The 20,037-nt window shown below is 43.7% G+C and overlaps 1 protein-coding gene across 2 annotated transcripts in view; it reads right to left on the minus strand.

The window, feature by feature from the left end:
* phex (phosphate regulating endopeptidase homolog, X-linked) overlaps window positions 1-18,905 on the minus strand; it is a 183,949-nt gene extending 165,044 nt beyond the window's left edge. For both annotated transcript variants that reach the window (XM_068040120.1, XM_068040119.1), the window contains exon 1: window positions 18,624-18,905. In XM_068040120.1, coding sequence (XP_067896221.1) covers window positions 18,624-18,747 — 124 coding nt within the window. In that variant the 5' untranslated portion in view covers window positions 18,748-18,905. The remainder of the gene's footprint in view (window positions 1-18,623) is intronic.
* Between the last annotated feature and the right edge of the window lie 1,132 nt (window positions 18,906-20,037).

The following is a 20,037-nucleotide window of genomic DNA, read 5'->3' on the forward strand; positions in this document are numbered from 1 at the left end:
AAGAGGCGGACGGTAGTCAAAGTGCGACAGGAAGGGGCGGGAAATATAAGCAGAAGCGTGCAGCAGAAATTAGAACCAGAATGAGTAATAATGGTAAAAAGTCAAAGCTTAAGGCTCTTTATCTGAATGCACGCAGCATTTGTAACAAGACAGACGAGTTGATGGCACAAATAGAAATAAATGAATATGACTTCATAGCTATTACAGAGACGTGGTTGCAGGGTGACCAAGACTGGGAACTCAATATTCAAAGGTATTCAACGCTCTGGAAAAATAGGCAAAAAGGAAAAGGAGGTGGGGTAGCTTTGTTAATAAAGGAAGGTATCAGTGCGATGATGAGTAGTGATATAGGTGCAATAGATCGTGATGTGGAATCAGTTTGGGTGGAAATAAGGAATAGCAAGGGGAAGAAGTCATGGATGGGACTTATCTCTCTGCCTCCGAAGAGTTGCCTCACTGTAGGACAAAGTATAAATCAGGAACTAATGAAGGCGTGCAAGAAGGGAGCGACAATTGTCAAGGGGGATTTTAATCTCACATTGATTGGACAAATTAGATTGGCAGAGGCAATATGGAAGAAGAATTTGTAGAGTGCATCAGGGATTGTTACTTCGAGCAATACGCTGCAGAACCTATCAGGGAACAGGCTATTTTGATCTAGTAATGTGTAACGAGTTAGGATTCATAAGAGATATCGTAGTTAAGGATCCTCTAGGGGGTACTGATCATAACATGGTAGAATTTCAAATTCAGTTTGAGGGCGAGCAACTCGGGTCTCAAACCAGTGTCCTCACCTTAAACAAGGGCAATTACGGAGGAGAACTCGAAAAGAAGGATGAACCACCCGTGGTTAACAAAGGTGGTCAAGGAGAGTATCCAATCAAAAACTAAGGCATACATAGCAGTGAAAACTAGTGGTCGGCCAGAGGATTGGGAAGTTTTTTTTTAGGACCTAGCAGCGGATGACTAAAAAGCGAATAAAGAGGGAGAAAATTGATTACGAAAGTAAATTGGCAAGAAATAGAAAAACAAACAGCAAGAGCTTCTACGGGTATATAAATAGAAAGAGAGTAGCTAAAGTGAGTGTGGGACCCTTGGAAGATGCATTGGGAGAATTGATAAGGGGGAACAGGGAAATGGCAGATAATTTAAACCAATATTTTGCATCGGTCTTCACTGTGGAGATCACTATAAACATCCCACAGATATCAGATAAGCAAGGAGCTAATGGGAGGAAAGATCTTGTAACAGGCGGCACAGTGGCGCAGTGGTTAGCACCGCAGCCTCACAGCTCCAGCGACCCGGGTTCAATTCTGGGTACTGCCTGTGTGGAGTTTGCAAGTTCTCCCTGTGTCTGCGTGGGTTTCCTCCGGGTGCTCCGGTTTCCTCCCACATGCCAAAAGACTTGCAGGTTGATAGGTAAATTGGCCATTATAAATTGCCCCTAGTATAGGTAGGTGGTAGGGAAATATAGGGACAGGTGGGGATGTGGTAGGAATATGGAATTAGTGTAGGATTAGTATAAAATGGGTGGTTGATGGTCGGCACAGACTCGGTGGGCCGAAGGGCTTGTTTCAGTACTGTAATTCTAACTAACTAAGTCTCTATCACAAGGGACAAAGTATTTGACAAACTAATGGGACTAAAGGCAGACAAGTCGCCAGGACCTGATGGCCTGCATCTATGGGTTTTAAAGGAGGTGGCTGCAGAGATAGTGGAGGCATTGGTTGAAATATTCCAGAACTCACTGGATTCTGGGAGGGTCCCAGCGGATTGGAAAACCACTAATGTGATGCCCCTGTTCAAGAAGGGAGGGAGACAAAACACAGGAAACTATAGGTCAGTCGGCCTAACATCGGTCATTGGGAAAATGCTAGAGTCCATTATTAAGGAAGAAATAGCAGGATATTTCGAAAAGCTTAACACAATCAGAGTCAACATGGTTTTGTGAAAGGGAAATCATGTTCGACAAATTTGCTCGAGTTCTTTGAGGATATTACAAGCAGAGTTGATAAAGGGGAACCGGTAGATGTAGGGTATTTGGATTTCCAGAAGGCATTCGATAAGTTGCCACATAAAAGATTATTGCACAAGATCGGAGCTCACGGTATTGGAGGTAATGTATTAGCATGGATTGAGGATTGGTTAACACACAGAAGACAGAGAGTCGGGATTAATGGATCTTTTTCAAGTTGGAAAGACATAACTTGTGGAGTGCCACAAGGATCAGTCCTAGGACTTCAATTATTTGCTGTTTATATCAATGACTTGGAGGAGGGGACAGAATGTAATACATCCAAATTTTCTGATGATACAAAAATAGGTGGGAGGGCATGTTGTGATGAGGGCATAAGGAATCTGCAAGGGGATAGGATAGGTTGAGTGAGTGGGCAAAAACTTGGCAGATGGAGTTTAATGTAGGAAAGTGTGAGGTCATGCACTTTGGTCGGAAGAATCAAAAGGCAGACTATTATTTAAATGGAGAGAGACTTCAAAAAAGTGCAGCACAGAGGGATCTGGGTGTTTTTGTGCAGGAAACACAAAAAGTTAGCATGCAGGTACAACAAGTAATTACGAAGGCAAATGGAATTTTGGCCTTTATTGCCAGGGGACTGGAGTTTAAAAATAGGGAAGTTTTGTTACAACTATACAGGGTTCTGGTGAGGCCGCACCTGGATTACTGTGTACAGTTCTGGTCCACGTATTTAAGAAAGGATATACTCGCATTATACAGCGATATACAGCGCATTGCACTGTTGAACTACAAGAAAGCCCCCAGCGATTTAACATCCGCAGCACTTAAAGCAGCCAGAAGCACTGCACAAAGAACAGCCAGGCTGCGCAAACGACTACTGGCAACACCTATGCAGTCATATTCAGCTGGCCTCAGACACCGGAAACATCAGAGGAATGTATGATGGCATTAACAGAGCTCTTGGGCCAACCATCAAGAAGATCGCCCCCCTCAAATCTAAATCGGGGGACATAATCACTGACCAACGCAAACAAATGGACCGCTGGGTTGAGCACTACCTCGAACTGTACTCCAGGGAGAATGCTGTCACTGAGACTGCCCTCAATGCAGCCCAGCCTCTACCAGTCATGGATGAGCTGGACATACAGCCAACCAAATCGGAAATCAGTGATGCCATTGATTCTCGAGCCACCGGAAAAGCCCCTGGGAAGGACAGCATTACCCCTGAAATAATCAAGAGTGCCAAGCCTGCTATACTCTCAGCACTACATGAACTGCTTTGCCTGTGCTGGGACGAGGGAGCAGTACCCCAGGACATGCGCAATGTCAATATCATCACCCTCTATAAAAACAAAGGTGACCGCGGTGACTGCAACAACTACCGTGGAATCTCCCTGCTCAGCATAGTGGGGAAAGTCTTTGCTCGAGTCGCTCTAAACAGGCTCCAGAAGCTGGCCGAGCGGGTCTACCCTGAGGCACAATGTGGCTTTCGTGCAGAGAGATTGACCATTGACATGTTGTTCTCCCTTCGTCAGATACAGGAGAAATGCCGTGAACAACAGATGCCCCTCTACATTGCTTTCATTGATCGTCAGCAGACGTGGTCTCTTCAGACTACTAGAAAAGATTAGATGCCCACCAAAGCTACTAAGTATCATCACCTCATTCCATGACAATATGAAAGGCACAATTCAACATGGTGGCTCCTCATCAGGGCCCTTTCCTATCCTGAGTGGCGTGAAACAGGGCTGTGTTCTCGCACCCACACTTTTTGGGATTTTCTTCTCCCTGCTGCTTTCACATGCGTTCAAATCCTCTGAAGAAGGAATTTTCCTCCACACAAGATCAGGGGGCAGGTTGTTCAACCTTGCCCGTCTAAGAGCGAAGTCCAAAGTATGGAAAGTCCTCATCAGGGAACTCCTCTTTGCTGATGATGCTGCTTTAACATCTCACACTGAAGAGTGCCTGCAGAGTCTCATCGACAGGTTTGCGGCTGCCTGCAATGAATTTGGCCTAACCATCAGCCTCAAGAAAACGAACATCATGGGGCAGGACGTCAGAAATGCTCCATCCATCAATATTGGCGACCACTCTCTGGAAGTGGTTCAAGAGTTCACCTACCTAGGCTCAACTATCACCAGTAACCTGTCTCTAGATGCAGAAATCAACAAGCTCATGGGAAAGGCTTCCACTGCTATGTCCAGACTGGCCAAGAGAGTGTGGGAAAATGGCGCACGGACACGGAACACAAAGGTCCGAGTGTATCAAGCCTGTGTCCTCAGTACCTTGCTCTACGGCAGCGAGGCCTGGACAACGTATGTCAGCCAAGAGCGACGTCTCAATTCGTTCCATCTTCGCTGCCTCCAGAGAATACTTGGCATCAGGTGGCAGGACCGTATCTCCAACACAGAAGTCCTCGAGGCGGCCAACATCCCCAGCTTATACACACTACTGAGTCAGCGGCGCTTGAGATGGCTTGGCCATGTGAGCCGCATGGAAGATGGCAGGATCCCCAAAGACACATTGTACAGCGAGCTCGCCACTGGTATCAGACCCACCGGCCGTCCATGTCTCCGCTTTAAAGACGTCTGCAAACACGACATAAAATCCTGAGACATTGATCACAAGTCGTGGGAGTCAGTTGCCAGCATTCGCCAGAGCTGGCGGGCAGCCATAAAGGCGGGGCTAAAGTGTGGCGAGTCGAAGAGACTTAGTAGTTGGCAGGAAAAAAGACAGAGGCGCAAGGGGAGAGCCAACTGTGCAACAGCCCCAACAAACAAATTTCTCTGCAGCACCTGTGGAAGAGCCTGTCACTCTAGAATTGGCCTTTATAGCCACTCCCGGCGCTGCTTCACAAACCACTGACCACCTCCAGGCGCTTATCCATTGTCTCTCGAGATAAGGAGGCCAAAGAATACTGGCATTGGAGGCAGTTCAAAGAGATTCACTAAGCTGATTCCTGGGATGAAGGGGTCGACTCATCAAGAACGGCTAAACAGGTGAGGCCTTTATTCATTAGAGTTTCGAAGAATGAGGGATGATCTTATTGAAATGTACAAGATTCTGAGGAGGCTTGACAGGATAGATGTTGAGAAGATGTTTCCACTCGTGGCGGAATCTCAAACTAGAGGACATAGTTACAGAATAAGGGGGCACTCATTTAAAACTGAGATGCGAAGGAATTTCTTCTCTCAGAGTAGTGAATATGTGGAATTCTCTACCTCAGAGTTGTGGAGGCTAGATCACTGAAAGTATTTAATGAGGAGGTAGATAGATTTTTGAAATATCAGGGAGTTGAGGGCTATGTGGAGCTGGCACGAAAGAGAAGTTGAGGTCTGGGGCAGATCAGCTGTAATCTTATTGAATGGCGGGGCAGGCTCGAGGGGCCGAATGGCCTACTTATGCTCCTATTTCTCATGTTATTATGACAGTAAATTTTAGGGAGTTAGGGAGGAAATTAAAAAGCAGGACCTCCAAAGCAGTAATCTCAGGATTACGCCCAGTGCCACATGCTAGAGAGCACAGGAATAGAAGGATTGATCGATTGAACACATGGCTGGAGAATTGGTGTAGGAGGGAGGGCATCAGGTTTGAGGCATTGGGACCTGTACAAGATGGACAGCCTGCACCTTAACAGGACCAGAACTAATATCCTCGCAGGGAGGTTTACTAGTGCTGTTGGGGGAGGGTTTAAACTAGCTGGTCAGGGGGATGGGAACCTGAGGGGTAGCTCAAATCGGAAGGAAGTAAAGGTGGTAACAGGAGGTAGAAAATTAGCAAGTGACATTAGAAGGCAGGCGAAACAAAGGCGAGCATCAACTAGGCTTAGAATACAGAATGTCAAGAAGACAAGGTTAAGGGTACTCTACCTGAATGCACACAGCATTCACAACAAGGTCGATGATGTATAGGCCCAAATAGAGGTAAATGGGTATGATCTAATTGCCATAACGGAAACGTGGCTACAGGGTGACAAAGACTGGCAACTGAATATTCAAGGATATTCGACATTAGGAAGGACAGGCAAAAAGGAAAAGGCGGTGGTGTTGCACTGATAATAAGGGATGGAATCAGTACATTAGTAAGGGAGGATCTCAGATCGGAAGAATAAAATGTGGAATTTGTTTGGGTGGAGCTAAGAAACAGCAAAGGGCAGCAAACATTGGTCGGAGTTGTTTATAGGCCACCAAACAGTAGTGGTAGTGTGGGGCATGGTATTAATCAGGAGATTAGAGAAGCATGTGGCATGGGTAATATAGTAATCATGGGTGACTTCAATCTGCATATAGACTGGGTAAACCTAATGAGCACTAATGTTGTGAAGGACGAGTTTCTGGAGTGTGTTAGGGATGGTTTTCTAGAGCAGTATGTTGAGGAACCGACTAGACAACAGGCTATTTTAGATCTAGTTTTATGTAATGAGAAAGGGTTAATTAATAATCTTGTTGTAAAAGAAACTTCAGGGATGAGTAACCATAATATGATAGAATTTTACATTATGTTTGAAAGTGAGATGGTTCAATCTGAAGCCAGGGTGTTAAATTTGAACAAAGGAAATTCTGAAGGTATGAGAGGCAAATTGGCTGAGGTGGATTGGGAAAATACATTAGCAGGTATGACAGTACATAGGCAATGGATAGTCTTTAAATAAATATTACATAGTTTACAGCAACTATACATTCCTTCAAGGCACAAAAACCCCAAAAGTAAAGGCAGTCAACTGTGGATAACAAAGGAAGTTAAGGATTGTATAAGATTACATAGAAACATAGAAAATAGGAGCAGGAGTAGACCATTCGGCCCTTCTGGCCTGCTCCACCATTCAAAAAAAGATCATGGCTGATAGTCTAATTCAGTACCTTGTTCCCACTTTCTCCCCAAATCCCTTGATCCCTTTGACATTAAGAAATATATCTATCTCCTTCTTGAATATATTTAATGACTTGGCCTCCACTGCCTTCTGTGGTAGAGAATTCCACAGGTTCACCACCCTCTGAGTGAAGAAATTTCTCCTCATCTTGGTTCTAAATGGCATACCCCGTATCCTGAGACTGTGACCCCTGGTTCTGGACTCCCCAGCCATCGGGAACATCCTCCCTGCATCTAGCCTGATTAGTCCTGATAGAATTTTATAGGTTTCTATGAGATCCACTCTCATTCTTCTAAACTCTAGTGAATATAGGCCTAGTCCACCCAATCTCTCCTCATACGTCAATCCTGCCATCCCAGGAATCAGCCTAGTAAATCTTCTTTGCACTTCCTCCATGGCAAGAACATCCTTCCTCAGATAAGGAGACCAAAACTGCACACAATGCTCCAGATGTGGTCTCACCAATGTCCTGTATAACTGCAGTAATACATCCTTGCTCCTGTACTCAAATCCTCTTGCAATGAAGGCCAACATACCATTCGCCTTCCTAACTGCTTGCTGCACCTGAATGCTTGCTTTCAGCAACTGGTGCACAAGGACACCCAGGTCTCGCTGCACCTCCCCTTTCCCAATCTATCACCATTCAGATAATAATCTGCCTTTCTGCTTTTACAACCAAAGTGGATAACCTCACATTTATCACAGCTCATATATCCCCCAGCCTTGTGTCTCTGCAAACTTGGAAATGTTACATTTAGTTCCCTCACCCAAGTCATTCATATATATTGTGAATAGCTGGGGCACAAACACCTGCGGTACCCCATTAGTCACTGCCTGCCACCCGGAAAAAGACCCGTTTATTCCTACTCTCTGTTTCCTGTCTGTCAACCAATTCTCAATCCATGCCAGTATATTACCCCCAATCCCATGTGCTTTAATTCTGCACACTAACCTCTTATGTGAGACCTTTTCAAAGGCCTTCTGAAAATCCAAATACACCACATCCACTGGTTCTCCCTTATCTATTCTACTAGTTACATCCTCAAAAAACTCCAGTAGGTGTTCTAAGATGTCTTTTTCGTAAACCCATGCTGACTTTTTCCAATCCTGTTTATGTTTTCCAGGTGTTCTGCTATCACATCCTTTATAACAGACTCTAGCATTTTCCCCATTACTGATATAAGGCTAACTGGTCTATAATTCCCTGTTTTTTCTCTCCCTCCTTTTTTAAATAGTGGGTTACATTTGCCACCCTCCAGTCTGTAGGAATTGCTCCAGAGTCTATAGAATTTTGGAAGATGACCACCAATGCATCCACTATTTCCAGGGCCACTTCCTTTAGTACTCTGGGATTTAGATTATCAGGTCCTGGGGATTTGTCAGCCTTTAACCCCATTAATTTCCCTCGCACTTTTTTTATTACTAATACATTTACTAAAAGATTAAAAGAAAAGGCCTATAAAGTTGCCAGAAATAGTAGTAAACCTGAGGATTGGGAGGATTTTAGAATACAGCAAAGGAGGATGAAGAAACTGATAAAAAAAAAGGGAGATTAGAATATGAATGTAAGCAAAAAATATAACAGACTGTAAAAGCTTCTACAGGTACATAAAAAGGAAATATTTGGCTAAGACAAATGTGGGTCCATTGCAGGCAGAGTCAGGAGAATTTATAATGAGGAATAGAGAAATGGCAGAGAAGCTAAATGATTACTTTGTGTCTGTCTTCACTGAGGAAGATACAAGAAATCTCCCAGAATTAGAGATCCAAGGGATTAGGGAGAATGAGGAATTGAAAGAAATTTATATTAGTAAGAAGATTGTATTGGAGAAATTAATGGGGCTGAAGGTTGTTAAGTCCCCAGGACCTGATATTCTACATACCAGAGTGTTGAAAGAGGAAGCTATGGAGATAGTGGATGCATTGGTGATCATTTTCCAAAATTCTATAGATTCTGGAGCGGTTCCTGCAGATTGGAAGGTAGAAAATTTCACCCCACTATTTAAGAAGGGAGGGAGAGAGAAAACAGGGAATTACAGACCTGTTAGCCTTACATCAGTCATTGGGAAAATGATAGAATCTATTCTAAAGGATGAGATAAATGGACACTTGGATAATAATGATCCGATTGGGTATAGTCAACATGGATTTGCGAATGGGTAATCATGTTTGACGAACCTGTTGGAATTTTTTGAGGATGTTACTAATTTATCAACAGAATTGATAAAGGGGAGTCGGTGGATGTGGTATACTTGGATTTTCAGAAGGCTTTTGATAAAGTCCCCCACAGGAGGTTGGTCAGCAAAATTAAAGCACATAGGATAGGAGGTAATATACAGGCATGGATTAAGGGTTGGTTAACAGGTAGAAAGCAGAGAATAGGAATAAACGGGTCATTCTTGTGCTGGCAGGCTGTGATGAGTGGAGTACCGCAGGGATCAGTGCTTTGGCCCCAGCTGTTCACAATATATATCAATGATTTGGATGTGGGGACCAAATGTAGTATTTCCAAGTTCGCGGATGACACAAAACTAGGTGGGAATGTGTGTTGTGAGGAAGATGCAAAGCGGCTTCAAGGGGATTTGGACAGACTTAGTGAGTGGGCAAGAATGTGGCAGATGGAATATAATGTGGAAAAATGTGAGGTTATCCACTTTGGTAGGAGGAATAGATATGCAGGGTATTTCTTTAATGGTAAGAGATTAGAAAGTATAGATGTACAAAAGGATCTGGGTGTCCTTGTCAAAAAGTCACTGAAAGCAAGCATGCAGGTGCAGCAAGCCATTAGGAAGGCTAATAGTATGTTACCCTTTATCACAAGAGGATTTGAGTACAGGAGTAATGAAGTCTTGCTTCAATTGTACAAAACCTTGGTTAGACCACACCTGAAGTACCGTGTACAGTTTTGGTCCCCTTACCTTAGGAAGGATATCATTGCCGTAGAGGGAGTGCAACAAATGTTAACCAGACTTGTTCCTGGGATAGTGGGACTGTCCTATGAAGAGAGATTGGGGAAACTGGGCCTGTATTCTCTAGAATTTCGAAGAATGAGAGGTGATCTCATTGAAACCTAAAAAATACTTAAAGGGATAGACAGGGTAGATGCAGTTAAAATGTTTCCCCTGGCTGGGGAGTCTAGAACCAGGGGACACAATTTCAAAATAAGGGGGAAGCCAATTGGGACAGAGATGAGGAGAAATTTCTTTGCTCAGAGGGTTGTGAATCTTTGTAATTCTTTACCCCAGAGGGCTGTGGAAGCTCAGTCATTGAGTATGTTTAAAACAGTGATTGACAGATTTCTAAATGCCAATGACAAAGAAATATGGGGATAGTGTGGGAAAATAGCATTGAAGTGGATGATCAGCCATGATCTTGAATAGCGGGACAAGCTCAATGGGCTGAATGGCCTACTCCTGCTCCTATGACAGAGTGAAGTAAAACCAGCCTTTTATTTTTAAAAAAGACTTATATTTATGTAGTGCTTTTCACAACCACTGGACATCTCAAAGTGCTTGAAAGCAAACGAAGTTCTTTTGAAGTGTAGTCACTGTTGTAATGTAGGAAATACAGCAGCCAATTTGCGCAGAGCAAGTTCCCACAAACAGTAATACGATAAATCTATTTTATGATGTCAATTGATACCTGAGCTTTATTCGTTTGCTAAAATTCAAAGGCCCTGGCAAGTTTAGCGGGATCTATATCAGTCACACTGCTATTCTAGTACTGTTCTCTGTTGCTCCAAAATCCAAAATGCTGTTAGCAGCTTTATCTGCCTGCACCTATACAGAAAGGAGGCAGATCACAGTTGCATGAATGTGTGCTGTACGTAATGAAGACTGTAAATATTGCTTTTAATATAATGCCTTGGCTCAGCGACAGCACGCTGACCTCCAAGTCAGTCCAAAGTGCAGGCAAAGTTGTTCTGGAGGAAATGCAACAGCCAATTTGGGCACAGAAGAAAAGTTGGGAATGGAAGGCAGATAATTCGTCAGTGTGCTTGAAAGGCAGAGGAAGAAAGGCTAGAAAATAGAGAACAAGGGAGTTTGGCAGTGCTAAATCGTATATACTCCAATGCCAGAAGTCCAGGGAACAAGGCTATCAGGAAAACCCTATATGTCAAATGGGAAATTTAATTTCATCGGTTGGTCATTTACATTAGACTTTTTATGGAAAAATCCTACAAGTTAGCCTTTTTAAAAAATAGAATCATAGAAATTTTAAGGCACAGAAAGAGGCCACTTGGCCCATCGTGTCTGTGCCGGCCAAAAACCGATCCACCTATTCTAATCCCACCTTCCAGCATTTGGTCCGTAACCCTGCAGTTTACAGCACTTGAGGTGCATATACAGACTCCTCTTGAGTGAGTCGAGGGTTTCTGCCTCAACTACCCTTTCAGGCAGTGAGTTCCAGACCATCACCACCCTCTGGGTGAAAAAGGTTTTCCTCATCTCCCCTCTCATCTTTCTACCAATCACTTGAAATCTATGCCCCATCGTCACTGACCTCTCTGCTAAGGTGAATAGACCCTTCACCTCCACTCTATCCAGGCCCCTCAAAATCTTGTACATTTCAATCAGATCTACCCTCAGCCTTCGCAGTTCCAAGGTGAACAACCCCAGCCTATCCAATCTTTCCTCATAGCCTCATTTTTCCAGTCTGGCAACATCCTCGTAAATCTCCTCTGTACCCTCTCTAGTGCAATGACATCCTTTCTGTAATGAGGTGATCAGAACTGCACACAGTATTCAAGTTGTGGCCTAAACAATGAGTTATACAGTTCCAATATAACCTCCCTGCTCTTGTATTCTTTACCTCGACTAATAAAGGAAAGGATTCCATATGCCTTCTTAACCACCTTATAGACCTGTCCTGCTACCTCCAGGGATCTGTGGACATTCACTCCAAGGTCCCTCACTTCCTCTACACCTCTCAGTATTTTCCCATTAATCATGTATTCCTTTGCCTTGTTTGACCTCCAGAAATGCATCACCTCACACTTCTCCAAGTTGAATTCTATTTGCCACTTTTCTGCCCATCTGACCAGATAAATATCTTCCTGCAGCCTACAGCTATCCTCCTCGCTATCTACCATACAGCCAACTGTCATCTGCAAACTTCTTGATCATGCCCCCTACACTTACGTCCAAATCATTAATATATACCACAAAAAGCAGGGGACCCAGTACTGAGCCCTGCGGAACGCCACTGGAAACAGCCCTCCTGTCGCTAAAACACATGTCAACAATTACCCTTTGTTTCCTGTCACTGAGCCAATTTTATATCCACCTTGCTGCATTTCCCTGGATCCCATGGGATTTTATGTTTTTAACCAGTCTGCCATGTGGGACCTTGTCAAATACCTTGCTAAAATCCATATAGACCACATCAACTGCACTGCCCTCATCTATCTTCCTTGTTACTTCTTCAAAAAATTCAATCAAGTTGGTCAAACAAGATCTTCCCTTAACAAATCCATGCTGATTATCCTTGATTAACCTGTGCCTTTCTAAGTGAAGGGCAGTTAATATTGTACCATTGGTTAAAAAGGGAGAAAGGCAAAGACCGATTAATTACAGGTGAGTCAGCCTAATCTCAGTGGTGGGAATATTATTGGAAATAATTCTGAGGGACAGGATAAATCTTCATTTAGAAAGACACAGATTAATCAGACAGCTGGCACAGATTTATTCAGGGTAGGTTGTATCTGACTAACATGAACTAGGAGGGTCAATGAGGTTATGCATTTCATGTAGTCCATATGGATTTGAGCAAGGGTTTTGCTAAGGTCCCATGTGGCAGACTAGTCACAAAAGTGAAAGCCCATGGGATCCAAGGCAAAATGGCAAGCTGGATCCAAAATTGGCTCAGAGGCAAGAAGCAAAGGGTAATGGTCGATGGGTGTTTTTATGACCAGAAGGCTGTTTCCAGCAGGGTTCCACGGGGCTCAGCACTAGGTCCCTTGGCTTTTGTGAAATATATCAATGATTTTGGCTTGGATGTAGGAGGTATAATTAAGTTTATAGATGATACAGTAATTGGCCATATGGTTGATAATGAAGAAGAAAGCTGTAGACTGCAGGAAGATATCAATAAACTAGTCAGATGGACAGAACAGTGGCAAATGGAGTTCAATTCGGAGAATTGGGAAGTAATGCATTTGGGGAAGGCTAACAAGGCCAGGGAATACACAATAAATGGTAGGATGCTGAGAAGTGTAGAGAAACAGAGGGACCTTGGAGTGCATGTCCACAGATCCCTGAAGGTGGCTGGACAGGGATATAAAGTGGTCAAGAAGGCATACAGGATACTTGCCTTTATTAACCAAGGCATAGAATATAAGAGCTCAGAGGTTATACTGGAACTGTATAAAACACCAGTAAGGCCACAGCTAGAGTATTGCATGCAGTTCTGGTCACTGCACTATATGAAAGATGTGATTGCACTGGAGAGGATACAGAGGAGATATACGAGAATGTTGCCAGGACTGGAGAATTTTAGTTATGAGGAATGATTGGATAGGCTAGGGTTGTTTCCTTTTGGAACAGAGGAGAATGAGGGGCGACCTAATTGAAGTGTTTAAATTATGAGGGTTCTATTTAGAGTGGATAGGAAGGCCCAATTCCTCTTGGTTGAGGGGTCCATAACCAGGGAGCATAGATTCAGGGTAAGAGGTAGGAAGGAGGTTTACAGGGGATTCAAAGGGAATATTTTCAACCAGAGTGTGGTGGGGATCTGGAACTCACTGTCTGAAAGGGAGGTAGAGGCAGAAACATTTAATCAGTACTTGGATACTCACTTGAAGTGCTGTAACCTACAAGACTACGGAGCAAGAGCTGGAAAGTGGGATTAGGCTGATGGCTCCTTGTCGGCTGGTGCAGACACAATGGGCTGAATTGCCTCCTTCCATGCTGTAAATGTCTAAAATTCTATGAAAGATCCTACAAATAGCAAAAAAGTAGCTGACCAAATAATTTGTTTTCGTGATGTTGGTTGCAGAATAAATATTGGCCAGGACACCAGGCAAACTCCCCTTTGAATAGTGCCATGAGATCTGTTATATCCACTTGACACAGTCAGATAGGGCCTAATTTTAACACCTCGGACAGTGCAGCACACCCCCAGTACTGCACTGGACTGTCAGTCTGGATTATGAGCTCAAATATCTGGAGTGGGGATTGAACCCTTGACCTTCTGACTCAGATACTGCAGTGAGTGCTGTCCACTGAGCTGAGGCCAAAACATGGGCAATGGTCCAGTTTATACATCATTTCATAGCACAATCTGATATATGCACTTTCCTAAGCAGTGGAAGTATTGCGAACTGTGAGGAGGATAGTGATAGACTTCAAGAGGACACAGACATGCTGGTGGAATGGGCAGACACGTGGCAGATTAAATTTAATGCAGAAAAGTGTGAAGTAACACATTTTAGGAGGAAGGAGGAGGAAAGGCAATATAAAAGGGTTACAATTCTAAAGGGAGTGCAGGAACCAGGGATCGGCAACATGTCCGTACACGGACAACAGTGTCCATGGTAAAAAGATTTGAGCTCCGTGACTGGTAATTTCAAGAATGAGAAATTTCTCATTGGCTTCTTCCTTCCGACTAGACTGGCTTTAAAGAAAAAAATCGCAAGTGTCAGTTTCAAAGCTGAATTGGAATTTCTAAGCTCAGATCTTTCTCTAATGCTCAATAACACTCCTTTCCATATTCACAGCTGACAGGTACTGAGAGAGGGAACAGCAGCTTCTGAACTTCGGACAGATTCAGGGGTTTCCAGTGGGATTTAAAGAAAAAAATCTGTCTGAAGTTTGGAAGCCACTGTTCTTGCTCCCAGCACCTGACAGAACAGCTTAGGGGTTTTCGAGCAGGCTTTTCAAAAAAGATCGGAACCTGCTGGAAAACCCCTAAGCTGTCTGAAGTTCAGAAACCATTGTTCCTGAAATCAGGAGAGAGAAAGGGGCACAGAGAGAAAGGGAGGCACAGAGAGAGAGAGAGGGGGCAGAGAGAGAGAGTTGGGGCATAGAGAGAGTTGGGGCATAGAGAGAGTTGGGGCATAGAGAGAGTTGGGGCATAGAGAGAGTTGGGGCATAGAGAGAGGGGTGCCACAGGGAGGAGGGATTGACACAGAGGGAGGCAAGGGCACAGAGAGCGGCAAGGACAGGGGGAAACAGAGAGGGGGGAAACAGATAGGTGGGGGAATGGCGAGCACAGAGCGGGGGGAGGAAACACAGAGCGGGGGAGGAAACACAGAGCGGGGGGAGGAAACACAGAGCGGGGGGAGGAAACACAGAGCGGGGGGAGGAAACACAGAGCGGGGGGAGGAAACACAGAGCGGGGGGAGGAAACACAGAGCGGGGGGAGGAAACACAGAGCGGGGGGAGGAAACACAGAGCGGGGGGAGGAAACACAGAGCGGGGGGAGGAAACACAGAGCGGGGGGAGGAAACACAGAGCGGGGGGAGGAAACACAGAGCGGGGGGAGGAAACACAGAGCGGGGGGAGGAAACACAGAGCGGGGAACACAGAGCGGGGGGGGAAACAGAGTGGGGGGGAACCACAAGGTGGGGGGACCACAGAGCGGGGGGATCCACAGAGTGAGGGTGGGTAACCACAGAGCCGGGGAGAAAACCACAGAGCTGGGGGGGTAACAGAGTGGGGGGGCAACACAGAGCAGTGGGAACACAGAACGGTAGGGAACACGGTGGGGGGGGTGGACACAGAGGCGGCGAGGAACACAGAGTGGGGGGAGCACAGAATGGGGAGGAGCACAGAACAGGGGGTGGGGGACACAGAGCTGGGGGGAACACAGAGTAACATCTTTTCGGATACTCTGCATCACTACAACAAATGCAGGCAGACATTGACTACTTGTGCAAGCAAAAAAAAATGCCATGTATCTCACTAAATCAGTGTCCAACATAGTGAAGAGAAAGTAAGTCTATAAATTAGTCTTTTCGTTTAAAGCTTCTTCACACAAATGCGCATTTGCTGTTGTCTGATTGAGTGTAAGATAATTTTTTAATGCATTGATCTTTCTGAAATTATCTCACCTGATCCCTATGTAAGATAAAAATTGTAATGTGCCCCCCACATGAAAAAGTTAGAGCCCCTTGCTAGCAGCTAGGTTATTTTAAAACACAAGTTTAAAGGCTTGTGTTATGTAAACTCATTTTAAAATGGGAAAAGTCAGGTAGAGAATGTCTCAATTTTTAGACTCTGGCACGCATTACTTTCACTTGGGACACAAGCTTAGTGACATGTTGAACATTGCTGGACTTTTACTTATATATAAATGTCCGCTGCTATTCATTTGGAATCACGGTGTTCCAGAACTTGTATTGAAGGGAAAACAGGCAAGAAAATCCAAGGAATCTCCAGAGATCAGCACTGTAAGTTTCTCATGAATGTAATGGGGCTGAATGATATTGACAAAACAAGATGCTGCTGACCCATATACAATAGTTAGTAAATACAATGTAACGGACAGCTTTAAATAAACCTTAATCTATGATGTACTGTCTTCCTTAACAAAATACATGCTGTGTCTGCTTACTGAAAACTTTGTCAGGGAAGACACAGTAAAAATTTATTATGTTTTAATGACCATGTTAGAAACAGTCATTAACTTTTTTTTGCTGCGAATTCAATTAAAGGACAGGTTTTAAAAATGTCAAAGATTAATAACTGCAATGTGTATTATTTTCTATTCAATTTGAGGGCAGATAATCTGAGTGGCCAATGTCATTTGAAAGTTGTCTGTATCATAGAATTACATTACATTAAAAGTGCACCTTTAACAGGTAAGATATTTGGCTTGGACGCAAATTGGTTAGTCTGGAGTACAATCTTATAGATGATGACTAAACATTTTGTAACTGAATAATAAGTGCAGTAACAACTGCTCAACTTTTTGCAGAAAAGCTTTTTGTTCATAATTATCTTGTCAGCTGAATCGGAATCGACAGTGATAGACTGAGATAGAGACATAAGTGAATTTAAGAGAATCGTTTTATTGGAGGAACTGAAGGGCGCTCTTTATTTGTAATTGTGTTTATTTAATTTTGTCACTAGCTTTGATGAGTAAATGACATTTTGTCCATGAGAGATTCTGTTGTTTCTGTATTTTAGAATCCAGGACCTAGTTTAACACCCTGTCAAGATGAATAAACTGGTCTTAGCTACCTATCATTAATCTCTCTGTCCCTTCCTGTCCCACTTTGCTTTTCTGTTATACATGACTCTTCTGAAGTACTATTTGCTCCATTCTATAAAATTCTCCTGATTTGGAGATCACTGCCCTTTTGTTGGCTGCCCTGTCTTCAGACACATATTACAAACAGGTGGAGAAGTTGCACAAACATTGACCATCACAGGTTAAATTGTCTTGTGACAACAGCATTGTGAGAAATGGTCCATCTTCCTTTTGCTGGTTTTTCTACTGTCTCATCTCAATAACCACAATAACAATTCTCTCCTTGAGCTTCATGGTTTATTGGATGAATGCACTCCTGATACAATGTGAATCCACAGAGGTTATCCCATAAGGTCCATCTACCACCCTGTGACATGATGTAGCTCGCTCTAGTCTGGCAACAAAAGTAATTTGCATTGGCATTGCATACCATTTTGCTTGCTATCTAGCTAATACAGTTGTGCTGCTCTCCACTGATGTCTGAATGCTTAGCTATGTTATTTATAGGGAGAAATGTGTTTTAAATCGAACTGTGTTTTTATAGCATTAGATTAGCTATACACTTTATATTCAAATTAATTGCCCATATGCCCATGGCTGAGTCAATAATTCTGCCAAATGTCTGCAGTGCAACATGTCAGTGCACATCCCTGGCAGCAACAGAGACACCTGGGAGTACATGTGCACAAATCATTGAAGGTGGCAGGGCAGCTGGAAAAAGCATTTATAAAGGCATGTGGAATCCTGGGCGATATAAATAGAGGTATAGAGTACAAAAGAGGGAGGTTATGATAAACCTTTATAAAACATTGGTTCGGCATCAACTGGAGTTTGTGTCCAATTCTGGCCACCATACTTTCGGAAGGGTGTTAAGACTTTCGAGAGAGTGCAGAAAAGATTTATGAGAATGGTTCCAGGATGAGGGATTTCAGGTACATGGATAGATTGGAGAAGTTGGGGCTGTTTGTTTCGAGAAGAGACTGAGAGGAGATTTGATGGAAGTGTTCAAAATCATGAGGGGTCTGGACAGAGCAGATAAGAGTGCAACTGTTCCATTTGTAGAAGGATCGAGAACCAGAGGACACCATTTTAAAGTGAATGGCAAAAGAACCAACAGCGACATGAGGAAAAACATTTTTACACAGCAAGTGGTTAGGATCTGGAATGCACTGCCTGAGAGTGTGATAAGTGCAAATTCAATTGAGGCCTTCAAAAGGGAATTGGATAATTATCTGAAGTGAAAAGGTTTGTAAGGTGACAGGGAAAGGGCGGGGGAGTGGGACTAGCTGAATGCTCTTGGAGAGCTAGCGGGAACACAATGGGATGAATGGCCTCCTTCTATGCTGTAACCATTCTATGATTGCACCATGATCTGATTTACACAGTTGTATTCCCTCCTCCAATGCAACTCTAACCCACACACTCAAATACAATCACGAATATTGGAGAGGTCTCTCTTTTTGGCTGTAGTGCCAGATCTCAATGCTGTTCCAATCCAGCTGTGGAACATTACAACAGAAAGTTGAACCAGCTACAAGCAGGAGAGTTCAAAAGTGCACAATCAGCCGATTGAGTACCACTTACCGAGTGCCAGCAAAATACTGAGAACCACAGTTGCAGTCACAAAAACGAAGAGGGCTACTTTCAGCAGCTTGTTCCGCCACCTCCCTGTCACAGGTTTTGCATTCTCTAACACCTCCATTTGCATGATGTCCAAAATTTGCTTCACTTCCCCCTGTCTCTCCCCCTCACCATGAAACGATTCTAAGCAATTTCGTCCAAAGCTCGAACAAAATCTTTTGCTTAAGGGTAGGAGTACTGTACACAGACCGTCCTCTCTCTCTCTCGCAGAGAAAGAACAGTGCGTCTGCTCTCCCTCCCCTGAATGCCACTTGGGAGATTGCAGATCCCTGTTTACGTACAGCCACCAACTTGGCTGCTGAAAAAGACAGCAGAGAGATTTATTGAATTGGACTGCATCTGCCTCAGTCAGACAACAGCAAATCATTACCCAGCTTGCAACCAAACATTAAAAGTAGCAGAGGTGTGTCATACAAGTGTCAGCATACCAGCTGCCCGCCACCTCTCCACATACATTTGTTCGGCAATTTGTAATGTTAATATTAAAATGCTATATTAAAGCAGAATTCCCCCATTTATATTGCAATGTCATGTAAATAAATTAAACTATTTACAGTGAGGGATTCTTTTAATTTTCCAATGCCTAACCTTACATTTTATAAATGATCTGGTCCTATTATCCTTCCCTGATTTGGGAATAAGCCGCACTGTTTTTAATCCTCAGGCATTCTCCTGCCCGGCACTCAAAGGATCAAAACCAGCGAACGCTGTCCTTATTGAATTACAAGTTCACTTTCCATCTGGCTAGAATGTTCAAAAGTTCTGTCAACACTCTCTCTGTTCTACGGCAATTATTTCAACAAGAGAAGCTAGAAAATACGAGTTACCACCACTCAGAAAATCCACACCTCCTCAGTACGAGTGGCACACAGGCGATAGAAATTAACACACAACTAGATAATTCATGCCAAATTTTGGAAAATACTCCATTTATTTTAATGTATCCAAAACCCTTCTCAATTCTCTCTTAAACCACACCTTGTCAAACCACTCCCTCCCCACAACCCTTTCTAACACACTTCTCAACACATTGCCCATCAACCCCCTCCATACTCTGCTCCATTCTATGAAACCTCTCTCCCCTCAATCCTCACCAACCAACTTCCTTTCCTCATTCCACTCCAACCCACTCCCTCCCCAACACACTCCATCCCTACAATAGTCTGCAACCCACTCCCTCTCCTCAATCAACAGCAACACATTCCATCTCTTCAATCAAGAACCCACTCCACGACCTCAATCAACAACCCACTCCACGACCTCAATCAACAACCCACTCCACATCCTCAATCAACAACACACTCCCTCTCCTCAATCAACAACACACTCCCTCTCCTCAATCAACAACACACTCCCT

The sequence above is a fragment of the Heterodontus francisci genome, chromosome 10, assembly GCF_036365525.1.
Source record: "Heterodontus francisci isolate sHetFra1 chromosome 10, sHetFra1.hap1, whole genome shotgun sequence".
NCBI classification, from domain to species: Eukaryota; Metazoa; Chordata; class Chondrichthyes; order Heterodontiformes; family Heterodontidae; genus Heterodontus; species Heterodontus francisci.